This window comes from Panthera uncia, chromosome F1 (assembly GCF_023721935.1).
Source record: "Panthera uncia isolate 11264 chromosome F1, Puncia_PCG_1.0, whole genome shotgun sequence".
Lineage (NCBI taxonomy): Eukaryota > Metazoa > Chordata > Mammalia > Carnivora > Felidae > Panthera > Panthera uncia.
The window spans coordinates 26,980,105-27,006,166 of record NC_064813.1 but is presented as its reverse complement, the minus strand read 5'-3'; the positions used below and the strand labels follow the sequence as shown (position 1 = coordinate 27,006,166).

Here is a 26,062-nt window from a genome sequence, read left to right as displayed (position 1 = left end):
CCCGACGGTTCAGACACACTTTTGTTTTTTTGTTTTTGTTGTTTTGTTTTACTTTTTTTGTTTAAGTTAATTTATTTGAGAGAGAGAGAGAATACGAGCAGGGGAGGGGCAGAGAGAGAGAGAGAGAGAGAGAGAGAATCCCAAGCAGGCTCCACACTGCCAGCATGGAACCTGATGCAGGGCTCGAACTCACGAACCTTGAGATCGTGGCCTGAGGTGAAACCAAGAGTCAGTCGTTTAACCTACTGAGCCACCCAGTTGCCCCCAAACACACTTTTTAAGGAGTTCATGTGTTTATTCCTTTGCTCATTCAGTGGGTCTTTGTTGCCTGTCTACTACAAGCTGGACAGGGATAAGAGAATTTCCAGTGATGTTGGTCTGAGTAGGAAAGGAACTTGGGCCATTAGTAAGTCCTTCCTTGCATTTTCTTTGTCATTTGGATCACCTCTAGCTGCTTTCCCTGGGGAGACCGGGTGTCCCTGGAGGCCTGGCCAGAGAGATGGTCCTTCTGGTGAGCAGGGCACGGCAGGTTGCAGCAAGAAGGCAGGGCCCTGCACATAGGAGGTGCTTGGGGACAGGAGGAAGGGGGTACTGCCTGGGAAATCTCTCAGAAGCCTTTTCTTGGGGCACCTGGGTGGCTCAGTCGCTTAAGCGTCTGACTTCAGCTCAGGTCATGATCTCATGGTTCGCGGGTTCGAGCCCCGCATCAGGCTCTGTGCTGACAGCTCAGAGCCTGGAGCCTGCTTTGGATTCTGTGTCTCCCTCTCTCTCTGCCCCTCCCTGGCTCGCACTGTCTCTCTCTCTCTCTCTCTCTCTCTCAAAAATAAGTAAAACATTAAAAAAAAAAAAAAAAGGAAGCCTCTTCCTTGGCTGGCATCCAGCTCCACCCCCACTCCAGTGTCCTTCAAATGTGGTCAGGTTGGTTAGACATTGCCTCTCTCAGCAGCCAAGCTCACAGTTTTACCTTCTTTTGGACCAGGGGATTTAAACTATGGCCGTCTCGTTATTGCCTGTCACGGAAGGAGTCATCCAGCTTATCCAGGCACGGCTGTCTCCTCTGTGACCCCGGCTGGTCTAAGCTCTGGGAGCTCGGGCACAGTGTCCTCACTACCCTCCCTCTCCAATAAAGCAGCACCTTTTTCTGGGGCCACGGGCTCTGACCAGCAGGTGGCGGGGGTGCCCCTTGGTGCTCTGGGAGCCCTGCAGGTTAAGGGGGTGCCCATAGTCCCCTCATCGAGGATCCTTCTAGCTGTGCTCCAGGGGAGGAAGGTAATAAGGAGCAACTTCCACTTACCATCGGTATAAATCCCACAATCAGGAAAATTGCTTCAATTGCTAAAAAAAGCTGGTGGGAAAGTCCATTTATTTTTCATTTTTCTTGTGCACTTGCCACCCTTATGCATGAATCACTGTCAGTATGTAGATTAAATTTATACCCCCGTTATCTTTCATGTCTCTGGGGCTCTGGTTACTGAAAGCCGTGGTCTGCTTCTTAGTGGTGAGAGAGACGTGGTCCTCTCCCAGGGCACTGCCACTGGGAATCTTCACTGTGTTCTGGAGCCTCCCCTTACCGCTCCTCGCCTCAACAAGATCAGATTTGGTTTCTGGAGAACTCTCTGGAGCTGCTGTGGCTTCAGCATCTGCAGCAAAGGATTTGGACACTGGACTCTTAGTGTTTTATGTGGCAGGGCTTCCAGGGAGTGTGAATTGGCCGGGACAAGATACACAAACTGCAGGCATTTTGAAAACACACTCTAGTAACACATATACACACAGGCTTCCTTTCTCTTTGTCCCTCCAACACACACACGCACACTCACACACACACAAGCACATACTCACACAGGATACAACCGGGTGCCTGCCTACCTGCCCTTTAACACAAATGACCTGGTTAGACAGCAGTTGTTGAAGAAGGCTGGTTTCACAGGTGTTCTGGGAGGTGTAGAACTTTCTAGACGCGACAGTATACTTTGTTCTCCATCCTCAGATTTAGCATCTCCGTGTACATCGTCTAAAAGCATGGATCTCTATTTGCTGATTTATTCATTCAACAAATGTTAACTCTCCTTTCCTGGATCCTGTGCCCCTTTGAGAATCTGATGAAACCCCTCATGATGCACAAATGACTCCGGGGTGGTTTGCAGAGCCCGTCCTGAGCCTCGGGCTAAGAACATCTGCTCTGGAGGTCTGCTCCTGTGCCACCCGCAGCCCCCCCTCCACCTCCTCCTCCTCCTGGCCACACCAAGAGACTTTCCAGGAGTTCAGGGGTCTGGGGTCTTTCCAAGCCAGATGCCCCAGCCCCTCACACCCCAACACCCTTCTCAGACCTCAGAAAAGCAGTCCCCTGGGCCACACTTCTAGACTTAGAGACCCCCCCACTTCTCTCTCTGTGACACTGTTCCCGGGAGGGGAGCTTCTGAAGCCGCAGCTGGCCACGCCTGCTCCAGGCCCCTGCAGCCCCCCAGCAGGTATCATTACTGCATAAGAGACCCATCATTCTGCATTAATCTGGGATTCATCATGATAGCCATGACCATAATTAATTTATTTGGTATTAATGTGGATGAAATATGTACTGTCCTTTCAGGGGAAATCAGGCTGCCTATAAGCATTAGTTAAAAGGACCATTAAAATCAAACCTTCCCCAGATCCATTAGGCGAAGTCTTTCATCCTGAAGAAGATAAAGTTCTGCTGTGTGAAATGTCATGAATAATTAGGCTGATTGCTGTTTTAAACTCTGCCCCTGCCTCTCCAACCCCTCCCGCCTCCCTTCTGAAGGAGGGAAGACTCACCTGTAGTGGAGCACCCCCTTCATCACCCATGTCTACACTGGCCCCAGATTCCCCTCTGGCCTCCATGATCACCGGCGAGGCTCCATGTCTGTGGGCAGCGTGGGAAGGAGGCTTAAATGACCCCACTGGACTATATTTTCAATGTGTCTGCTTCTCCCGCCCTCCCGCCCTTGGCCCAGGGTGGCGGTAGGCACCTTCCTCTCGCCTCAGTGCTGGTCCAGAAAGGTGTAGACCAGGGAGAGGGCCACAGCAGCATTGTGCAAACAGAGGTCTGTAGACTCCTTGTCCTGAATGGCATAGGGGTGTGAACATGCAGATTCCTGGGACCACCTCAGACCGGCGCATTTCAGGGGCTGTACATGGGTAGGGGATGGTGGTTGGCATGGAGAGCTTTGGTGTGTGCCAGACAGAGGGGAGAGGCAGGAGAGAGAAGCCTTCGGGAGATCCCTGCTCCTGCTGCCAAAGTCAAGTTTCTCCAGAACTCCAGCACGGACGCTGGCACGTGCTGTCTCCTGGCTCCTCTTGCGGGAGCATAAAGAGGTGCTAGCTGATGCTTTTTGCACACCAGCCCGTGAACACACACAGTGGCCCCGTGGTGCTGGTCCTCTAGGCCTCACCATACAAAGACCGGGATGTGGAGGGTGAAACAGCCTGCTCAGAGGGGACACAGAGGGCTATTAACCGGGCATGCGGGAGCCCCTGGCTTGTCAGCCCGGAGGAGGCACGGGAGACTGGCTCTGATCCGGCCTCTTCATTTTGTGGGGAAAGAGCCCGGGGCACAGAGCAATGAGGCTAGCCAGAGACAGAAGGGACCGGATGGTAAGCACCGGGTGGCCCAGGCTTTGACGCCCATGGACAACGCAGAGCGGTGGGCAGGAGAGGGGCTGATATGATAGGAAGTGGGGGGCAGCCAGACACTCCCCCCCCCACACACACACACACTGAGCTCCAGTCCCTTCCTGCTGCCTTGACAGGCGCTTCGGCACAAAATGCACGGCCTGCCAGCAGGGCATCCCCCCGACCCAGGTGGTGCGCAAGGCGCAGGACTTCGTCTACCACCTGCACTGCTTCGCCTGCATCATCTGCAACCGGCAGCTGGCCACGGGGGACGAGTTCTACCTCATGGAGGACGGGCGGCTGGTGTGCAAGGAGGACTACGAGACGGCCAAGCAGAACGGTGAGCTTCCCCCCACCCCTGCCCCACCCCGACCTCTGCCCCGGGGCCGCCCGCTGCCCGCCCCTCCCCGGTCCTGGCGGCCTATCCCTTGGAGGAGCCCTGCTCCCTTGGAGCCCTGCTCGCTGGCGCCCTGCCTCCTCGGAGAAGCATCCCCAGATCTCTGCAGGACGGTTCCTTCTCCACACCCCCCACCCTTTCGCACCCGCTGGCTTCACCGATCAGGTTCCGGTCAACGAGAGCTTGCTGTCCCCTCCACTGCTTGGTGGGCTTAAGAACAGCCAGGGGCCTCGTGCTTTTCGTGTCGGTGGCTCCTTGCCTGGGGTGGGCCTGGGAGGGGGCGCTGTCTCCAGCGGACACTGGGGTTGCTCATCTGCCTTGGGTATTGGGGTTCACGTGTTCCTCGGCACTCCCACGCCTCCAAGGCCTCACTGAGTGAGAGCACTAGTGTTGACCCAAGTCAGCTTCTATTTCAGTCCACTGTCTTGTTTCCCCTGTCAGACCTCAGGCTTGTCGAGGGCAGGGTCTTCCCCTTCCTTGCGTCTCCCAAAGTCCCTGATGCAGGATCAAGCGCTCGGCGTGTCTGCGCCTTGGGAGGCTCCAATCTGCCATATAACTTCCCGTCCACCTCCCCTTCCCCCAGCCCCCTCAGGGCCATCGTCCAGGGTCTTCGGCAGAGACCCCTGCAAGGCTGAGGCTGATGTCAGGCCCCACCCAGCACGTGGCCGCCACACCTGGAAAACGTGCCCTCACATGGTCAGCCGAGGCAGCGGCTGCTCTGGGGCCTAGACAGCTCTGAACCCTCAGAAAGGCCAAGCCTGACGCCTCATCTCCTGTAGCCCCACCTCAGGCTCCTCACTCACAGCTGGGCCCCCAGGTGGTGTGCCCTTCGCCCTGGCTCCATATCTGGCATTTGGCCAAACGCAGCCTGGGGGATCTCAGATGCACAAAATTCACAAAACATCAAGGCCATTTGCCTTTGACTAGAATCTTTATCAACTCAGGGTGTGACTGCAGAAAGCAGCTCTGGACAGCTCTGGGCTTGATGAAAACAAAAACCCAAAAAACAAAAAGCAAAGCAACAACAAATTTCATGCATCTCCTTCTAGATCTTTCCTGGCACATGTGTGTTATATAGATCTGATCCATACATGGAGAAACTGATTTTTCTGCCCAGTAACCACGGTTTCAAGTGAGGGTTTTGTGGTGGTGAGGAGGAGGTGAGGTGGAGGTACAGAGGCCCTTTTGGTGAGGCAGCCGGCTTTGGTGGGAGGCAGGCAGGAAGGCACCGCAGGGGTGCCGGAGTCGGGGGCGTCCTCTCTCTTCTCCCAGAGCTTTGGAATCGATTCTGATGTCATAGAAGATTAGGGCATCTTGTCGGGGATAAACCATCAAGGCAGATGGACTCAGAGATCCCAGCTGCCTTTGGACCTCTGATGCCCTTCCCCAGAGATACTAAGAATTGCATGAGCTCCCTCCAGGCGGGCGGCTGCTTCTCCTCATCAGAGGCCTTGTTTAGACCCTGAGCATCCATGGCCTGGCATCCACCGCTGCTGGGGATGGTTCCAGAGGAGGGGGAGACTTAGCTGGGGAGGCAAGAATGACAGTCGGGTGCACACTTTTCATCAAGGATCATTTGTGCCATAGCAGACCTCTGTGGGACTCTGGATTTGGCATCAGAGGCTGGTGGGCATTGCTGCTCAGTCACTAACGTGGGGGTCCCTGGCCAGCCGTGGTTGAGCCTTGGCTTCTCAGCTCAGTAGGGTCAGTAGGAGACGGGGAACAGCACCTGCCACATGGAGCTGTTTCCTGAGGGTTAAATACGATGAGGCTTGTGGAACAGGGTGCTGAAGGAGGGTGAGACCAGCGAGGAAGACAAACAAGCAGGGAGGTGAGATCTGCTGTAGGTTTTCAAGTAGCGGAAGGTTACACAGCATTCCTGACGTGTTCCTCCTGCCTATGGCTGTTGGTGGGCAGGGCCCAGCCCATCCTGTGAAATCTGAGTGATCCTTAGTGCAGCAGGGGACCTTTATCTGCTTTGGGACATTTGGCTTTTTTTTTTTTTTTTTTTTTTTTTTTTTATGTTTTAATTCCTCCTTGCTAATCTAAACCCTCTTTCAGGCTTACAGTTCCCTTCCTTGTGCTACACAAAGGACCTAATATCAGCTATTTGTATCTTAGTGTGAATGATTTTGTTCATTTGTTACATCTCCCTGGATATTTGCATTTTCAATATAATGAGGTTGCATTTTATGCCGGGGACAAGTGCTAGGAGACCCTGCATAATTCAAAACTAACATATTTTAAGACTAATTTTCCCATAGGAATTAATGTAAAAAGTAGGAGGGGGGATGTATTCTGGAAGCACATAAATCCATAACCGGTGAAGTGTATCTTTGCCTTAATGCTACTTTTTATTTTCTCAGCACTATCTCTAATACCTTGCAGAATGCTCTCTCCTAAATTAACAGCCTAGGATATCATGGTCTCGCTTGGCCTTCCTCATAGCGTTTTATCACATTTAACTTCCGTACCAAAGTTATTGATTTTTGGGTACATTTTTCAGCATGAGCACTGCCACCACTACTTAATGAATACTTGGATGACATTGTTATAGGATATAAAAAAGATTTTAAATTATAATAACAGTGAATGTTAAAATAACAGCATAATAGTTCCCATAATCGCAAGAAGGAAGTCCTATGGACGTAGACAGCAGTTCTGAACAGAGGGGCCACCAGCCCAGGATGACGGGTATATCCCAGTGCGCCACCAGTCCAGGATGACGGGTGTATCCCAGTGGCACTGCCATCTAGCCATGGTGACAACAATTTCTAAATCACGAGGCCAGCTTATTTAAAAATTAGGCAATTCTTGATGAATTAAAATTTTCTGATGGTTTTATGATTTCAAATTTTATATCTAAAGCCTATACAGGTTTTTTTAAAGTGCACTATTTCATACTGGCATCAAACGCTGGCATGCTGTTATCTCTGTAAATATGGGCAGAAGGGATTGACTCCTTATAACAGAGCTTGAAATATAGAGAGTTTTGGAGGCTTTCCTCAGTTTCTCCCACGATGGCTCTAAAAGCCTTTCTCTTTGGATCCAGGGCTCCAAGGGAGGGATGGGGTGGCAGGGGGTTGCGGACGATAATAGCTCTGCTAGAGGAGAAAACAGCCCAAGGAGAAGAGAGGACAAGGGACTTCGTCCTCCCTCTGCTGTGTGCATGACTGCAGTGTGGACTCGGGCTGTACAACACGCTGCCCAACTTAGGGCAGATGGCATTGCCCCAGGCTTCAGAGTGCGGAGGTAACTCGCCCACATCACTCACTCAACTCAACAAGAAGGTTGAGCCCAAGTCTTTGGGCTGCAAGAAAACCTTTTCAGAACTGTCGTGAGCACTGTATGCACACAGAGTTCTCAGATCACACCAGGCACATAGTAAGTGCTTAGCAAACATTGGCTTATTGTTGTTCCTAAGAGAGGGTTTTCTTGAATGGGAAAGAAGGAAGAGAGAAACAGGGTGGGAATGTAGTAGAGACATTTTATAGGACACACAGGGGAGGAAGCACAGAAAACCCAGAGAGCCAGGGACATGGTGGCTGACCTACTCTTTGCTGACTCGGGGATGCCATGCAGAGAGGATGGGTGTAAGTCTAGTGCCGGGAGAGGAGATGAGCCGTCTGCACTTGGCTGTGTGCTGCTGACTGCACCTGGGTGCCTCTGTGCCTGACTGAACAAACCAGCCTCTAACAGTATTCTGCTCAGAATCCACTGAAGGCTGATCCGCCAGTATGTTGTCCTGAACACTCTTTAGACCGGTGGTTTTCTAAAAATTTTGGCTGTGACCCAGAGTAAGGAACTCATTTTACCTTTCAGCTCACCACACCTATTCAAACAGTGAGCACTAAGCAAGTCCCGGAAGCGATGCTTACCCTCATCTGTCCCGTCTCATCCCATCCGTCCTACTTCCTCGAAAGGTTCTCGGTTGACATTACAACCCGCTCACGCGTTCTGACCCGTAATTGATGAACACCGCTTAGGGGTCACCCCCGCTGAGCCCAGGGAGGCCACCGGGAAGGGGCCTGCGGGCAGGAGGGGCAGGGGCGTCTGGGGCGGCCCAGAACACACTTCACCCACCCTGGCTCATTTGCCTTCACAGCCCAGCTACCGATCCACAGGGACGTCCAACCAGAGTGTTTGCCAGGACAGGGAAGCGCATGGAATTGCGCACCTTGGGTCTGGTGGGAGCCCCCGGGGGGAGGGGGGGGGTGCTGGGCTGGCTGGGGACTGAGAAGGTGAGAAGGGTGGGGAGCTGAGGGAGGGACTGTTGTCCTCATGTTCCTGTGAGTCGGGAGGGCCCGTGGTGAGGAGAGGGCTCCGTCGGGGTGGGGACCGTGCCACTCTGTCGTTCATCGTTCCTGCCCGCGGCTCTGCCCACGGCGGGCAGGGCTGCGTGAGGAGAGGAGGAAGGGGGACGAGCCCCAGCCGCTTCGGGCAGGCAGAGCCCTGTAAGGAGTGGTGTTCACCGCAGATGACTCTGAGGCCGGAGCGAAGCGGCCCCGGACCACCATCACAGCCAAGCAGCTGGAGACGTTAAAGAACGCCTACAAGAACTCCCCCAAGCCTGCCCGGCACGTGAGGGAGCAGCTGTCCTCGGAGACTGGCCTGGACATGAGGGTCGTACAGGTGAGACGCCCTGGCCTCCTCTGCTTTCTCGGGGCCCCAGGCCTGCGCCCTCCTGCTGGGCCTGGGACAGGGCCCCGGTGTCCTGTGCCCTCTACACGCTACAAGGGCGAGGCTCGGGGCGCACCCCGGGGAGCTGGGCTTCGGGCCGTGACCCTGGGAAGCTTGTGGAAACAGGGACAGAGTCCTGAGGCCCAGGCAGAGGGAGTCGTGGACACATCACCCTCCTGGCCCTGAACTCCACGGAGGCTTCAGGGCCTGGCTCCAGCTGCCTGTCTCGGGGACCATGGGGGCTCTGGGTTTATGGCGGGCACCCCCCGAGTGTGTCCCTTCTGCTTGTGCGGCAGGTTTGGTTTCAGAACAGAAGGGCCAAGGAGAAGCGCCTGAAGAAGGACGCGGGGCGGCATCGCTGGGGGCAGTTCTATAAGAGCGTCAAGAGGAGCCGGGGAGGCAGCAAGCAGGAGAAGGAGAGTTCTGCCGAGGACTGTGGGGTTAGTGACAGTGAGCTGAGCTTCCGAGGTGAGCAGGGCTGGAGGGGCGAGGCCGAGGCCTTAGGAAAGGCCCCTGGGAAACAGTAATTCTTGACGCTCAGGAGGGATCTTTCTTGAGGCCTTGACGGCTGCCTCCAGCACATAGGCTCTTCCCTGCGACTCGCAGCAAAGGAGGGGGGCGGTGGTGGGGATGGTGGAGGCCGCGTCAGTGGGACAAGGAGTAGGGAACAAGAGAGCTCTGCTGCTGAAATGTAGAAGCCGGGTTCCCTAGGCCTGTGGGCCCCAAGGCCTCCCCTCCTTTCCTGCTGACTGGGGCTCTCTCTCACCAGCCGGGGGGAAGCCATAAACAGACCGCTGTGTCTCAGCCCTGCATTTCCCTCCTCTGCAGGGGCACGGGCCTCCCTCCCGGGATCCCCTAGAGTGACCCCTCTCTCCTTTCCTGGTGGTGGTTGGGGAGGACATGCTCTATAGGCCCCACGCCCTGGGAAGTCAATACTGTGAGTGCCTGTGAGAAGGGGGCAGGCCTCGCTTCTGAAATCCCTTCCCCCACTGCTCACTTCATCCTGTCCCCTGCACATAAGCTTCGCAGCATGCGCTACATTCAGATTTGTGCATCAGCAAAATCGCAAATTCCTGCATGTTTCGGATCCGGAGGTTGTTTGCAAAAAGCCGTAACTGTTCTCATGTACTGAGCCCTCAGCTGTGGAAGGTCTTCTGTCGTGGGTGGATAGAAAGAGTAGGGAGCTGGGGGTCGGAAGTCTGGTTGCTGATTGTGGCTCTCTCAAGCCGATTCACTTTTCTTGAGCCTCAGTTTCCCCCTCTGTAAATGGGGATGAACTGCGTCCTTGCCCACCTCACAGTGGTGTTGTGGGGTTCAGTGAACACAGCTGACCGTGCATGTGTCTGGGGGAAGCTCAGCACAGTTTTATAGTCGGAGACATGACTGTCCCCACAGCGAGCCTGTGGCCCCCACAGAGGGCCCTGCCGTATCGGATGACAGGTATGGGCAAAAGGCCAAGTAATGGCTGTTTTCCAGTGGAGCTGAGCCTTCGTCTCTCTGCTTCCTTTTAAAGGGCATGAGTTCTCCTCGCCCCTTCGCATTTTCAGGTTGGAGCAGGGGGCAGGCCTAGGGCAGGCCTTCAGAAGGAATGCGTGTTGAAGTCCAGTCTGGGGAGGCTTGATGGGAATTGGTGCACAGGCCCAGGGTGGGAACAGAAGAGGAGGCTGGGGGGCAGAGGACAGAACAAGCTGCCCACCAGGGCGCAATGCCCCGAGAGGTCTGTGGCTCACTCTAGAGGCCTGCCCTGCGGGGCCCTGGGAAGGGCTCAAGGGCCTATGCTCACCCTCCAGTCCTGTTGGTGGGGTTAGGAAAGCCATTTAATCTCATCTGAGCTGCAAATCAACGTCTGGAGCAGGCAGGATTGTTAAGTCTTGCTTTGTAGCTCTTTTCTGTTGGGTGCAGCTGGGTCCCCAGGTTGACACGTCAGGGGTCTCTCTGGGTAATTATAGAACTCTTCATTTCTTAAGACTAAAAGTGCTCGCCTCTGTTGGAGAGGTGAATTCTTCTAGGTAGCACAGATTCCATTAGAAACCCTTAATGAAATTCATCAAAAAACAAGAAGGACCATTTGCCTTCCTCACGTCAACACTTTGTCCCCAGTGAAGAGCTTATTCAATAGAGAGAGAAACCAAGTCCTTTGCTGTTGAACCTCTTTTCCAGGTGGAACAGAGATGGGTTTTCGTATACATGCCTAAGAGTGGTCCTCAGCTATCCTTACCACATGGGCCTGCTTCTTTCCCAACCAACCAAACCAAGCCCTTTTCTCAGCTTGAAAGCTTTCATATTAAATCCTGTCAGCATGTAGTTTCCATTGGTAAGGTTGATAACATATGACCCACAAACCTCAGGCATTCCTATTCTTTACTGTAGCCATCTTAGTACATGAGCCACATGGGACCAACAAACTCCCCAAACATTTGTCCAGTCTTCTGGGATCTGCATTTAGTCTCTGCAGGTGTTTCTTATTTCCCCCCCTGATGCGGGTCAGTCTGTGGGTGACACGTTGGTGTCTGACTCATGCACGGCAGCGAGGCAGCTGCCTCGAAGTCCTTGGGCTTCTTTCTTGGTCATGTGTATTCCTAGGTTGTGAAGAACAGGGACCACTGGAGTCCTGGCGGCTGACAATAAATCTCCGTTCTTTTGTCCACAGAGGATCAAATTCTCTCAGAACTTGGCCACACCAATAGGATTTATGGCAACGTGGGGGACGTTACAGGCGGACAGTTAATGAATGGGAGCTTCTCCATGGACGGGACAGGACAATCCTATCAGGACTTGAGGGATGGGAGCCCCTATGGAATCCCCCAGTCTCCATCCTCCATATCGTCCCTGCCATCCCACGCTCCTTTGCTCAATGGGCTGGATTACACGGTGGACAGTAATTTGGGCGTCATTGCGCACGCAGGGCAGGGAGTAAGCCAGACGCTGAGAGCCATGGCTGGGGGACCCACCTCTGACATCTCCACAGGAAGCAGTGTAGGCTACCCCGACTTTCCAACTAGCCCAGCCTCTTGGCTCGATGAAATGGATCATCCTCCTTTTTAAACATCTCTCCTCCCCACCCTACCCGTCCTGGCTTGAGAGAATATCTTCAAGGATCGAAAGAGACTTGCCTTTTAAGGATCAAAAGTGCACCAATGTGAATTTCCATTATTTTCAATGGAAGTCCTCCGCTGATCCCTAGGCGGTCGAGAGACCACACTAGGGCACTGTTATCCTGGGGAAGTGGTGGGAACACTGCCTCCTCTCAGAACACGGCACAGGGGCGCACAGCCTAGAGCGCTAGGGTGCTGCTTGGTGGCTTCCTCTCCTGCCCCCTGCCCTGCTTACAGGCTTTGGCTGCTCAGTGCTTGGGAGCACGCGGTGACTGTCAGGCCACCTTGGCCTTTGGGAACTCTGCTCCGACTGGTGTGTCTCGTGAGATGTTTCCCGAACCACTGCTCTCACCAGAACTGAGATTCCTGAGGCAGAGGCATCACGGCCCTTGAGTATAATAAAAGTGATTTCTGGACCACCCTATTGAACTCTAATTTTGAAAATAAAAAGTCACTTATTAAAGGTCAGTGAAAACTTTGATGGCCACCGTTTGATATTGAATACATGTCCCCTTCTTCTTCTTCTTTTTTTTGCTGTGAGAAATGTGACTTCTTCCCTGCCCAGAAGTCCAAGGCAGACAACACTTCTCAGTTTTGGTTTTAAAGAAACCCCATCCCTGTCACTGAATCCCTGATGGCAAGAAGTGGTTTTCCTTGCAGGTGACTCAGGCTGGAGCTGAGTGGCCCTGGACCATCACAGTGACTGCCCGACGAGTCCCCTCGGTGCACAGTGTGCCTTTTTAATTTGCTCGTTATCATTTATTCCACAAGACAGGCTGAGGGGTACAAAGTGATCAAAGCTATAATGCGGAGAGAACAGAACGACAATCAGTGAGAGCGTGCGGTCCGCTTAGCCGGGTCAGCAGGCCGCCTCCCAGCGCTCCCCATCCTGTAGGCTGAAATGACACGGAGTCTGTTTGCGGGAGTCGCTGTAGATGAGGTTGCAAGCCCACCCCAGCTGCAGCCAACCCTTCCCAGCCCTTTAAAAAGGAGAGATTTCGCCACCGTGGTAGCCAGCTCGGTTGGATGGTTTTGGTATCTTGCAAGAACTAGTAATGCTTTTTGGCCTCTGTTGGTTGGGAGGGATCACTAGGGAGCAGCCCTAAGATCGTCCAAAGGGTTCCAAGTGGTCCTCGGGCCGCCGGTTTCTGGGCTGCTGGTGCTCCAGGCCTGTGCTCAGAGAGGCAGAGCTCTCCAGCTGGTGGCTGTGTGGACTCTCAGCCTGCAGGTTTGTTCTAGCCCATCACCCAGAGGGCGAGGCCGACCCCTGCTTCAGCTGCACCCCTGCGGCAGCCCGCACTTCTGTGGGAAGTGCCTGGTGTTACGCACCTCACCTCCACCTCTGTCCATCAGGAAGTTGTCCGTGTGCACGCTGGAATTTAGCTAGGCAGGATTTCTCCCAGTACCCTTGGGAAATGCTGGTTTGCTTCTTCCGGCTTCCGGCCTCCATTTTCTTAATCAACATCAGAGAGCAGGAGAGGGTGACACGGCATTGCCTTTCTTCCACTGAAGGGATGGGGCCAGAGATCCAAAGGGCCCCTCCTCCTGTGGACGGTTCATCACCTTCTGAGGACCACAGGGTTTAGGCACGTGGTAGGCAGGCTAATGGTAGACAAAAAACACTTCCTCTTTGGCTGCTGCATCTATTGTAAATTCCTTTCCAGGAACGAAACTGAGGTCCGTCCAGCTTCTTTAAAATATAGTCAGTAAATTCCTGGGATCAGCCTTCATGCCACGTTTTCTCTGCTCCATTTGGATTTTGTACCCTTATTTTGTGGGGTGCTGCAATTGCTGTGAGTTTTGCTTGGAGAGTCTACAAATGTAGACGTCCGGAGGCTCCAGGTGTAGGGATGCTGGTGTATTACACCTAGCCAATTCCGCTGCTGGGAATGCCCGAGTAGTGTGAGCCCTGGCAGTGGGGGCAGGGGCACACATGCAAGCTGATAAGCCACGTGAAGGAAAGGAAGACACAACTGTCTCTTTGGAGGACGGCTGCTTAAACACACGATTCTTAGCCGGCTGCTCACCATACCGGCTGCTCACCGTCACCACGGTGCTGGGCGACGAACCAGTGACACACCGTCCCACCCAGACCACTATCTCGGCTGGACTTTTTGGCCTAGTATCTCACACGATCTCAGAGGCACTTCGTATTTTTGGTGAGCACAGTACAGGGAGGGCGGACTCTCTAGAGACATGCCCCCCTCTGTATGACATTGGGCTTTTAAGACCACCTGAAGTTGACCCGTTTTTGTTTTTGTGCATGAGTTCATCATGCTCACTCCTGATCCGCTGGTGGAAGAATGGACGCTGTCCTCATTCCTACTAATAACAGAAGGCTCCTGCAGCCCTCAGTGAGCAGTGCAGCCGGTGGTAGTAGCCTCCTTGGTTTTGGTGGGTTGGCTGGCTTGAAGAACCCTTGAGGGAGCACTCCCAGAAAGCCAGGAGAGCTTGAACGAAGTGCCCTAGAGCCACCTCCCCAGAAAGCAGTGAACATTAGTGCCTCATTTAGAAGTACAGCCACAATAACAGGCCTCGGCTTTTAAGTGTATCTCCTTGCAAGTGAGGTTAGCATACGGATGGGCCAGTGCCATCAGTGAGCCGCAGCAGGCAAACACTATTCCTTGGCTCTTCTGTGGCTCAGAGAGGGAGAAGAATAGAACATCACCCTGAGATTCTCTGAAGGGCACTCCTCCATTGCTCCTGAGGGCGATAGTTTAATATTATAGTAATAGTCCATTACTGAGGTATAAGGTGCTACATGGGGGTTGGTTCCTCCTGGCTAAAATGATAGGAATTGTTAAAGTGAAACGAGAACTTCTAAAGGCATTTACGATATTCGGATCTGTCTTTGGCTCTAAGAGAGCAACTAACTAGCAACCATTAGCTGCGGTGCTTGGCTGATAGACCCCAGGGGTAGGCGGCTTCTGAATCCAGGAGCAAATTAAAGACCCGAAGAAAAACAAACCAACAAACCCTCCCCCCCAAGTTTCCAGGGGTAACTGGTATGAGCAAAAACGGGACCTGAGGAGCTATGGAAGAATCTACATTTGCTGAGAAGTAAGAGAAGCATAGAGGAAACACCAAATCCAAGGGTGAAGCTGGCCCTCTGGGTAAATCACGTCGCTGGGAAGCCTGGGTCCTTTCAGGGACTTGCTGGGCGACTCAGGCAAACTCGGCTCAGTCTTCGCGTTTTCTCTTTCTTGCCCCGTCTGGTAGTTACGGATATAATGTAAAATGAAAACTACATACTGGTTAACATGATTCCTGCAGCCTAGCGCAGTAAAACATCAGGGGAAGAGAACAACATTAAGACATAAGCATTTGAGAGTGTCTCTAAAACTTTGTGTTTTTTGTTTTGTTTTGTTTTTGTTTCCTTGCCAGAGTAAAACATGAAACCTAGTAAGATTACTGGGGCCATCAGATCTTCATAGTTAAGTTCCCATTGCAAAAAGTCTAAGAAATCTGTGGAACAAAAGACATTAATGCCTCTGAAGCTCAAGCTGGTTGTTTTGAAACGACTGCCTCCTCGCAGGAGGGGCTTGAAGGCTTCAGCCCCGCGAAAGGGCCCCATGACAGCGTGCTGTCTGGCACCCTCGCTCCCATGTAACCCCTCCCACGCACCACTACTGACAACTCGGTTATAACCACGGAAATAATGACCATACCTCCTTAGCCAGCAGGGTCTGGAAGGACCGAGGTGGCTCATTTTGAAACATTGCACTTTAAAAATTGGAAACCGTGAGATGAAGAAAAATTCAATTAAGCGGAAATGAGTTTTGTTTTATTGCCTGCTGCTGAAGGGCTCTGGGCATGCTGAAGCTGAATAAAAAGCACATCACTGGCTCTCTCTTTCTTGGATTGGTCCATTGGCCCTTTTCGCAGTAGTTGCTCCGACTGCTCTACCATGGTGACTGGAGCCAAAAAGAGAGAGCGCAGCAAAGCCATCCCATTCACACACTGCTTGGTAGGACCACACGGAAAGCACAGTTTCATGCTGCTAGCTCCGGTGAGGGGACAGCTGCAGGTTTGGGAGGTGCGCCAAGCATTCCTTCCCTTAGGGAGGCAGAGCACAGGTGGACAGAGAAGGACACCCCCACTCTCGTCTGCTGCCCACCTAGAGACAAGAATCGTTTGTACTTCCCCGCTTGAGGACTGTGTTCAGCCAAACACGTGGCTTCAGGGCTGCGGGGGCCCAGAAAGCAGCTCTGGACTTGCGTTCAGACCTCCAAGTCCCAGATCCCCTAAGCTCTGGATTGTTGCCCTCACCCTTTGCAGTGTAAATTTTGTACAGTTAAAAAGAAATGAAGCCTCATTTCCTGGAAAAAAAAGAAAAAGAAAAAGACAAAAAAAAAAAAAGGACCCACCCATCCTTATTTATTGCCATGTGACTTTGGAACACAGAAGTTGGTGCGTTTGTCTGTCTATGCCTCCTGTGTGTTGGCATGAGATGTGTATGGTAACACTATGTCCAATAAATATGGAAATTCTTTAGAAGCTGATGTGTCTTGCTTTTCATTTGGTTCTCCGGACGTTTTTTCTCTTGATATAATTAGAACAAAAGGCTGAGCTGACATGGGACCCTTTCACCGCCAAAACGAAACCCAAAATACAACTCAGAATGAACTACTCACAGCCATGAATACCAGAAGTGCTCGATAAAGGTTTGATTACAGGAAGTGCTCTGGTTTTTCGAATAGCAGTTTTCTGGGGCCCAGTCTTCTGCTCCACGACTTAGGGATGGGCAGGGAAAACCCACTGACCACAGGATCTTAATGTTTGTCTTGTTGCATTTTATTTTATTTATTTTTTTAATGTTTATTTATTTTTGAGAGAGAGAGAGAGAGAGAGAGAGAGAGAGACAGAGCATGAGCAGAGGAGGGGCAGAGAGAGAGGGAGACACAGAATCCGAAGCAGGCTCCAGGCTCCGAGCTGTCCACACAGAGCCTGACACGGGGCTTGAACTCACAAACTGTGAGATCATGACCTGAGCCAAAGTCGGATGCTCAGCCAACCGAGCCACCCAGGGGCCCCAGTCCTGTTGCATTTTAGAAGCCCTTCACCCTTACACACTTTGTCCCTAGAGAAAGTATGTGCAAACATTTATAGTTGGGTGAGAGGTGGACACAGGGATAGAAACACCTCATCAGAGTCATCAGGGCTCCTTAACAAGCTTTTCTAGAAAAATCTTCATTCAGATTTCTTCTCTGCAAGAGGGTTTATCAGCATGCAGGATTATGTTAGCTGGAATGGAAAAAGGAACACAAGCTTCTTTCATCAAAAAAAAAAAAAAAAAAAAAATTGAAGCCCTTGCATTTCTTCAGAGCCAGGGCTCCATCTAGGAGAAGCCAGAGTGCTTTTCCATTAGTGATTAATTTTGTTTGGTGGAAGAGAAGATCCACACAGAGGTGCACTGTCCCATATGGCAGCTACTAGCCACATCTGGCTATTTATTTTAAAAACCTTTTAAAAAATATTTTGGGGAGACAGAGAGACAGAGTGCAAGCAGGGGAAGGGCAGAGAGAGAGGGAGACGCAGAATCCGAAACGGGCTCCAGGCTCCGAGCTGTCAGTGCAGAGCCTGACGTGGGGCTTGAACTCACAAACCGTGAGATCATGATCTGAGCCGACGTCGGATACCTAACCAGCTGAGCCACCCAGGCGTCCCCGCACATGTGGCTATTTAAATTAATATTCAATAAAACTGAGGGGTGCCTGGGTGGCTCAGTCGGTTGAGCATCCAACTTCGGCTCAGATCATGATCTCGCGGTTTGTGAGTTCGAGCCCCGCGTCGGGCTCTGCACTGACAGCTCGGAGCCTGGAGCCCGTTTCGGATTCTGCATCTCCCTCTCTCTCTGCCCCTCCGCTGCTCGCACTGTGTCTTATCTCAGAAACAGACATTAAAAAACATTCAATAAAACTGAAAGTTTGGTTCCTCACACCAGCCGTATGTCAAGTGCTCAGTAGCTAGCTGAGGCTAGTAGCGACTATTTGGACCCATAGATACAGAACATCCCTCACTGCAGAGCCCTACCGGCCAGTGTTGCTAGAGTCTGCGAAGGGAGAATGGGCAGCAAAGAAGACTCAGTCGTCACATCAGCTACTTGCTATCTTGAGGCGCTCGGTGAGACATTTTGAGACGCCTTAGATGGCGGTAAGTGCCAGCTTCTCTGGCAACATATTTTGTGTGTGGCCCTGCCCACAAGAACGACTCGCTTCGGTCCAACGTAGGGGGCTGGGTTCCGGACTCCTGAGTTCTCCGTCTAATGCCGACACCAGGTTGCCGTGACTCTACTTAAAGTCCTAGACATATGCTGTGCTCTATCGTTTGTCCAGTTACACGGGAAAGACACTACCTTCCGGGCAGACACTCAGCGAGATTCTAGGGGGACTTAAAGGTCTTTGGGGGCAAAACCCAAATCTCTGCTGTCAGGAGAGGGAATTATGGTCCTTTGCCAAATCATCTCCCGTGGTGAGTACTTTGTCAGGCTGAGAAATGTGCCCAGGCCGGGCGGAGACGAGAGCATCGCACGGGAGGGGGGTGTTGGACAAGGAGTGCGGGAGATGCCGTTCACGGGGGCCCAGCCCCTCGGATGGTTGCGAGGGGAATTCACACAGTGGCCACGAAGGGCTCTGCTGCTGATTTAGTTACTCCTCTGAGTATTCCTGAGGCACAGTGGGGCCCGAGAATTCTGCTAGTGTGTGCACTATACACCCTGTCTTTAGTCTTCCATTCTCAGAGCCGTCACCAGCCCGTCCACATTGTCTTTGCTTTCGATCCACGATCATTCGTTCTGAGTGTATCAGGCTGACAATCAATGGATCTCCACTTTGAACTCTACGCACACAGCTTCCACCACAATGCCAGTCTAGTAACTTTTTGGGATTATAAAATGTGTTCTCAGCTCACAAAGGAAGAAGGGGATCTGGTGTGGGTTTTTTGGGGTGTTTTTGGTTTAGTCACTAGAAACCAGCTCCTGAGTGATGTGATTTTCTGACAGTGGCCTTTAAAAAAGACGACTGCTTGAAGAATATAGGAAAGAAATCACTGGCCAGAAAGAGTGAAATAAGACACAAACTCAGAACAAATGAAGGCTCAACAGTCTGGGTTTTCACTGCTTTTCTTTCTTTCTCCTCAGGCCCAGGATTCTACTCAGCTGAAATCAGAAAAGGATAAGAGATCAAAGGCAAATCAGTGTGTTGTAAATTTTAACTAAGCTAGAAATAAAATCATGAAAGGGGATCCTCAGCATATCTGAATGTGTTTCCTTAGATTTGATATTTGACATCAAATATCAAAGAGTCTATCAGATGGTCTAAAATTGTTGCATCCCTTTGCCACACCTCCTTAGAAGAATGCAATCTCAGTTTTACCATTTGGAATCCCTGGTGCCCTTCTTCACACTGTCCTCTGCCCGCTGTGCAGGGGGTGATGAGCCATGGAGTTTGGACTGGGTGCTTGCTTGGGTGTTCGCTGCCTTGGGGACGTGGGCAGTGGCCACTGCTGCTGGGGAAACACTGTGAGTTAGGAGGCAGAAAAAAGTCCAGTGTTTATAAAGTGGGGCCAACTTATTAGGAAAAGGAAAATTTTTTTATTATATTAAAGGGAGTGATAAAAATAGAAGAATAACCTATCCAAACTAGTAAACAAAAACTTTAGAGAACAAGGGTGTGGGCTTTTGCAAGTGGCACTTGTCCCTTTAGGACTTTTGTATTCGTTTTCTTCTCTCGTGTTTGTCCGAAGTGATTTTGGGATCTTCTTTTAGGACCCTTTCCTTAGGTGATTTTTCCTTTGTCCGTCTCCCCCGTTGAGTACAAACATTAGATTTTGGTGTGCTATTAACTGGTGTGTTATTTTGTAATTGAACGAACAAGTCACAGGACACCCCTGACAGGATCCATGCTTTTCCTTCTGATGAAGGGGGCTCCTAGGAGGAAAACGTTCCCACGTGACTTACTTGTACTTCAGGCTGTTCACCAGACCACTGAACTGGCCAGAATTTTCAAGACTGATGCAGGCTGGGCTGTCTCTAGATCTGGGTAAAGTTTTTTATTTTTATTATTTTTTTTAATGTTTATTTTTGAGAGAGAGAGAGAGAGAGAGACAGAGTGCAAGCAGGGGAAGGGCAAAGAGAGAGGGAGGCACAGAATCTGAAGCAGGCCCTAGGCTCTGAGCTGTTAGCACAGAGCCCAATGTGGGGCTCGAATGCACCAACCGGGAGATCATGACCTGAGCAGAAGTCAGACGCTTAACTGACTGAGCCACCCAGGTGTCCCTTGCTTTTGGTTTTAAAGGTTTGTCTTTCTCCCATTTGCTTGCCAACCCTTGACCAGGATCTCCGGTTGGTTGGGAGGGGTTTAGGGATTTTGGAAAGGTTGGGAATTACTTCCTGAAAGATAAAATACAGGCCCGAAAAAGTGATCTTGGCACACACTTAGAGCTGGAAATAAGCAGTGTTTTTAAAAGGTTGTTAAAATGGTAAATAGGTTTCAACAGATGGCTTCAGCATAGCAATGGAAAGCCCAGGCAAGGACTTCGGGGTTAAATTTCATATTTTAGTCACCTGGGACTAGCTTATGATTCCAGAAAAACAAACATCTATAAAGTTGACAGCTCCCTTCCCTCCTCTAAAGTGGAGCCCTTGAAGGCTGCCTGCCCGCTAGCCAGCTGATGGGTGGCTGCCTACAGATAGTGACCTAGGGAATTGAAAGTCACTTTTTCAACACCTGTCAATGGCAGGGCTTAAGCTCACCCAGGCTAGAGGGATATGATAACCAAGAACCTATATTACTGATGGGCCAGGACTTTTATACTCAATATGTGTGCTGGCTTTATTATTTTTTTAGAATCATTTTAACATTTAATGCTTCTCAATTAAAGTGATTTCCTGGAGTGGATGCCAAGCTTCGTTTAGAATGCGCATTAACCACTTTCGGTATCGGTAGTTAAAGGCACTGAGGGATTTAAACAGCAATCCACAAGTCTGTTCAGTTAAGGTTTGGCGGAATAAAGCAGATTATAAACAATAATATATGTCTTTCTCTTCTTTTTTTGGAAGGGTTCCAAACTCACAAACGGAGCTAAAGTGCTATAAACATATCCAGGCCTAAGCTTTGGGCTCTCCAAATGTACTCCATGAAAGCCACAGGCACGGGCGGTGCCACTTTTTATCCTGTGTGTGTGTGTGCACGTACTTTAAAAGAGCATTTTATTACACAAAGTGTCCATCAACTGAACTTACCTTCTAAATATTAAAATGGAAACCAGGATTGCTATACAAGTGAGAGGAAAAATAAATCCTGGCTGCAGTGTGGATGATGAATTTGTTGCTGCTGCCTTGGGTGGCCCACGGACACGCACTGCTCTGTCTCTAACGTTCCCCCCCCCCCCCCCCCCCCCCCCCCCCTCTTTCACCCCCCCCTCCCCCCCCCCCCCGGCCCCCAAGGGCCCCCCCCCCCCGCGGGCCCCGGGGCCCCCCGGGGGGGGGAAATTGTTGGGGGGGGGGGGGGGGGGGGGCAGCTCCTAGGATGTTTCCCATCTGGTTTTTAACCTCGGCGTTCCATTGCAAACTCATGTTCATTCTTTCTAAGGCCATGTATGAAGAATATATCAGCAAGGAAGATTCTGTCTTGAGTATAAACTAGCATGCACCTTATGAATATTCTGATCTAGTTTTTAGGGCCTGGAGGCTTCCTATTGCTGGAGGAAGGGATACGCCCTCAAAAGTGACTTCTGTACATGAATCCCCAAAGAAGACACAGTAAAAAAATGCAAAATAATGACATGTGTAACTGTGCCAAAGGAAGTGATATAACAAAACACAGAAAAGAAAGTTTTAAAGAATGTACATATAAAAGTAAAAATAGTAAATAAAAAACCACGCACTCCTAATAACTCTGGTGAACAAACCATTCCATTTCTGCTTTCCAGGGAGGACCATGACAAGCATATTTCAAGGATAAGTGAGTAAAGATGCGGATACAGAGCTTTCCCTGTTCAATCCTTTAGTGTAATGCCAATTAATGCACATTTGAAAAACTGATCACACTCAATGCATAATAAACATTAGGTGAGGAAGACAAGGAAGCTTTCTTGTTCGGTCTGATAATCACTATACTTTCACCCAAAATCTCTCTGATGAAGAAATTGTGAAAGTTTGCTAAAATAATAAAGATGCTTATGGTAAAGCCCCAATGATAATTTTTCAAATCACACGAGCACAACAGACTGCACTGAAGGCTTTTTATGTCATAAGGATAAAGTCCAATGTATACAGATAAAATCCACGAAGAGGCTTATTTAAAAAATAATTTTTTTTGATGTTTATTTTTGAGACACAGAGCGCCAACAGGGGAGGGGCAGAGAGAGCTGGAGAAAGAATCCCAAGCAGGCTCCAGGCCATGAGCGGCCAGCACAGAGCCCACGGGGCTCAAACTCACGAACTGAGATCATGACCTGAGCTGAAGTGGGACGCTTAACCTACTGAGCCACTCAGGTGCCACCCAGGCGCTCCAAGGCTCGATTATCAATGTACCTTTGAGTATGGTTGCTTTTGTTTCCACTGTGGCTTATCCTGATAATGAGGTGCAGGGAAAACTTTTTGACTTGGTGCCACAAGGCTTAGATAATCACCCTGATTCTGAAAAAAAAAAAAAATAATAAGATCATGCATACTGAAGTGCTTTAAATATAATAAAGCCTATAAAAAGATGAGCATGTTTACTGTTTCTACTTATATGACCTTGGACAATTTCCCTAAAAGTTCTGAGTTTCAATTCCTTCGTTTGCCAGAGAAAATACCAATTATTTCTACTTTTACAATTATTCTGAGGTTCAATTAAGATGCTTGTGTGCACAGTCTTGTACAAAAGGTGTAACTACTGTTCTGGGATTAAAGCTAAGATGTATTCATTTTAAGACATATTAGTCGGGGCTCCTGGGTGGCTCAGTCAATTAAGGGTCTGACTTCAGCTCAGGTCATGATCTCGCGGTTCGTGGGTTTGAGCCCTGCATCGGGCTCTGTGCTGACAGCTCAGAACCTGGAGCCTGCCCCTCCCCTGCTTGCGCTCTCTCTCTCTCTCTCTCTCAAAAATAAATAAACATTAAGAAAAATTTTTTAAAAAGGACACATTGGTTTATGTATCACTAACCAAAAAAAAAAAAGTGTGTCTTAGAATGGATCAAATACAGTATTATAACTACTATTAAAACATTTAACTCCAAATACCTTAGGAATTGGGATTTGAAGTTTCACTCATAAATATTTAAATTTTTAAATGTTTATTTATTTTTGAGAGTGACAGAGCACAAGTTGGGGAGGTGCAGAGAGAGAGGGAGACACAGAATCAGAAGCAGACTCCAGGCTCTGAGCTGTCAGCACAGAGCCCGCTGTGGGTCTCAAAACCCACAAACTGTGAGATCATGACCTGAGCTGAAGTCAGTCGTTTAACCAACTGAGCCACCCAGGTGCCCCTCACTCACAAATATTTAAACTCAATGTTACTAAATTGTGGCTCATGGGTTACATACCTATTCTGTGATAAACATTTATTTGTGAGGGGGATCTCTAGGGGACCTGTAATTTGATGAAAGCTTTCATGTTTCAACTGTTAAATATTAAATAAACATTTGAAAGTCTTCATGTTCAACTGAAGCATTCATTAGCCTAGGCACTAACCCCTTCTGCAACCCAAGCTCAGCTCTGCTATCATCCTGCACCTTGCTCATTAATCCTCAGAGATGCCGTACTGTACATGGGATAATAAGCCATAGCCAAGCAGTTAAACCTGGCAGGAAGCTAAGAAATACCTATTTAATAGAAAGGTTCACTTGATTATAGCCACCTTTTAGCTGGAAAATGCTGAAACATTAAAAAAAAAAAGATATAATAGATACAATTCCAGATATTATACTTTGGTTGTTATCCGTCTACCTGACAAGCCTAAGAGAGAACAATGTGTGGCCAGTTGGCTGGATTCTTACATCTTTATTAGAGACATAGTTATAGTAGGTTTAAAATATTTAGTTTTTCATAAGTAATTTATGAATTTCTGTCAGACTTTTAAAGTTACCTCATGCAATACCTTGAGATAACATCATGGGAGTAATTCTAAATATCCATGATAAGGGGAAAAGGGAGTGACAGTGGCCTGGAACAGTGTCTGTTATTCAGTGGGCTCTCAAAAAGTATCTGTGGATGGAATGGAGGAAGAGCTTGAACACTTTACATGAGTTTTGTGGTCTAATAGAAAGGACTGCGATTTTGTAGACTTGGTCCTAACTGTGGCTCTACTACTCTGTGATCGTGGGCAATTGAAGTAACCTGCTTGTATTTTCAATTCATTCTTGTATAAGTGGACTTAACAGACACCTGTACTACCCCACTTTAATAGGGTTATAATGGAGGGATGACAGATTAAACAATGCCCATGAAAACACCCTGAAAAGTGAAAAAAACTAAATGCATATGAAAAGATAGCACTAGTCATACAGAATTGAACACGTGGGTTCATTTCTGCCCTGCAGCAGAATCAGAGGCCAAATAGGTCAGAGTCCAACTTTCTGGCCAATGTCTCTTTAAAAAAAGCTTCCCCCCAGTGTGGTGATCAGTGAGAAAACTGCAGTCTATGTATGTTGTTAAAATCTTGGTCAGTGGTTTAAAAACAATGGCACAAGAACAGACACTCAGATCAATGGAACAGAATAGAGAACCCAGAAATGGACCCAGAAATGTATGGCCACCTAATCTTTGACAAAGCAAGAAAGAATATCCAATGGAATAAAGACAGTCTCTTCAGCAAGTGGTGCTGGGAAAACTGGACAGCAACATGCAAAAGAATGAACCTGGACCACTTTCTTACACCATACACAAAAATAAACTCAAAATGGATGAAAGACCTCAATGTAAGACAGGAAGCCATCAAAAATCCTCGAGGAGAAAGCAGGCAAAAACCTCTTTGATCTTGGCCGCAGCAACTTCTTACTCAACACATCTCTGGAGGCAAGGGAAACAAAAGCAAAAATGAACTACTGGGACCTCATCAAAATAAAAAGCTTCTGCACAGCGAAGGAAACAATGAGCAAAACTAAAAGGCAACCGACAGAATGGGAGAAGATATTTGCAAGTGACATATCAGATAAAGGCTTAGTATCCAAAATCTATAAAGAACTTATCAAACTCAACACCCAAAAACCAAATAACCCAGTGAAGAAATGGGCAAAAGACATGAATAGACACTTCTTCAAAGAAGATGTCCAGATGGCCAACTGACACATGAAAATATGCTCAACATCATTCATCATCAGGGAAATACAAATCAAAACCACAATGAGATACCACCTTACACCTGTCAGAATGGCTAACATTAACAACTCGGGCAACAACAGATGTTGGCGAGGATGCAGAGAAAGAGGATCTCTTTTGCATTGTTGGTGGAAATACAAGCTGGTGCAGCCACTCTGGAAAACAGTATGGAGGTTCCTCAAAAAACTAAAATAGAACTACCCTACGACCCAGCAATTGCACTACTAGGCATTTATCCACGGGATACAGGTGTGCTGTTTCGAAGCGACACATGCACCCCCATGTTTAGAGCAGCATTATCAGCAATAGCCAAAGTATGGAAAAAGCCCAAATGTCCATCGATGGATGAATGGATAAAGAAGATGTGATATATATATATATATATATATATATATATATACACACACACACACACACACACACACACACACACACACACTGGAGAATTACTCGGCAATCAAAAAGAATGAAATCTTGCCATTTGCAACTATGTGGATGGAACTGGAGGGTATTATGCTAAGTGAAATTAGTCAGAGAAAGACAAAAATCATATGACTTCACTCATATGAGGACTTTAAGAGACAAAACAGATGAACATAAGGGAAGGGAAACAAAAATAATATAAAAACAGGGAGGGGAACAAAAGAGACTCATAAATATGGAGAACAAACTGAGGGTTACTGGAGGGGTTGTGGGAGGGGGGGAATGGGCTAAATGGGTAAGGGGCACTAAGGCATCTACTCCTGAAGTCATTGTTGCCTATATGCTAACTAATTTGGATGTAAATTTTAAAAAATAAAAAATAAAATAAAAAAAGCACTTCTCCCAATCTTTCAAATAGGCAGGGTAACACCCCATGTCACTTGGTAGGAGCACTTAAAACTATGAAAATAGGGTCAGTCAACAAAAGATTTCTCATTCTTGAAACACAAGGGGTCAGAAAAATGGTTCTCA

The 26,062-nt window shown here is 49.3% G+C and overlaps 1 protein-coding gene across 1 annotated transcript in view; it reads left to right on the top strand.

Annotated features, from left to right (window-relative positions):
* Positions 1-11,875, top strand: part of LHX4 (LIM homeobox 4) — a 41,566-nt gene extending 29,691 nt beyond the window's left edge. Inside the window, exons 3-6 of the mRNA XM_049634144.1 lie at positions 3,771-3,973; positions 8,508-8,662; positions 9,007-9,178; positions 11,361-11,875. Coding sequence (XP_049490101.1) covers positions 3,771-3,973; positions 8,508-8,662; positions 9,007-9,178; positions 11,361-11,755 — 925 coding nt within the window. The 3' untranslated portion in view covers positions 11,756-11,875. The remainder of the gene's footprint in view (positions 1-3,770; positions 3,974-8,507; positions 8,663-9,006; positions 9,179-11,360) is intronic.
* The last annotated feature ends 14,187 nt before the right edge of the window (positions 11,876-26,062 follow it).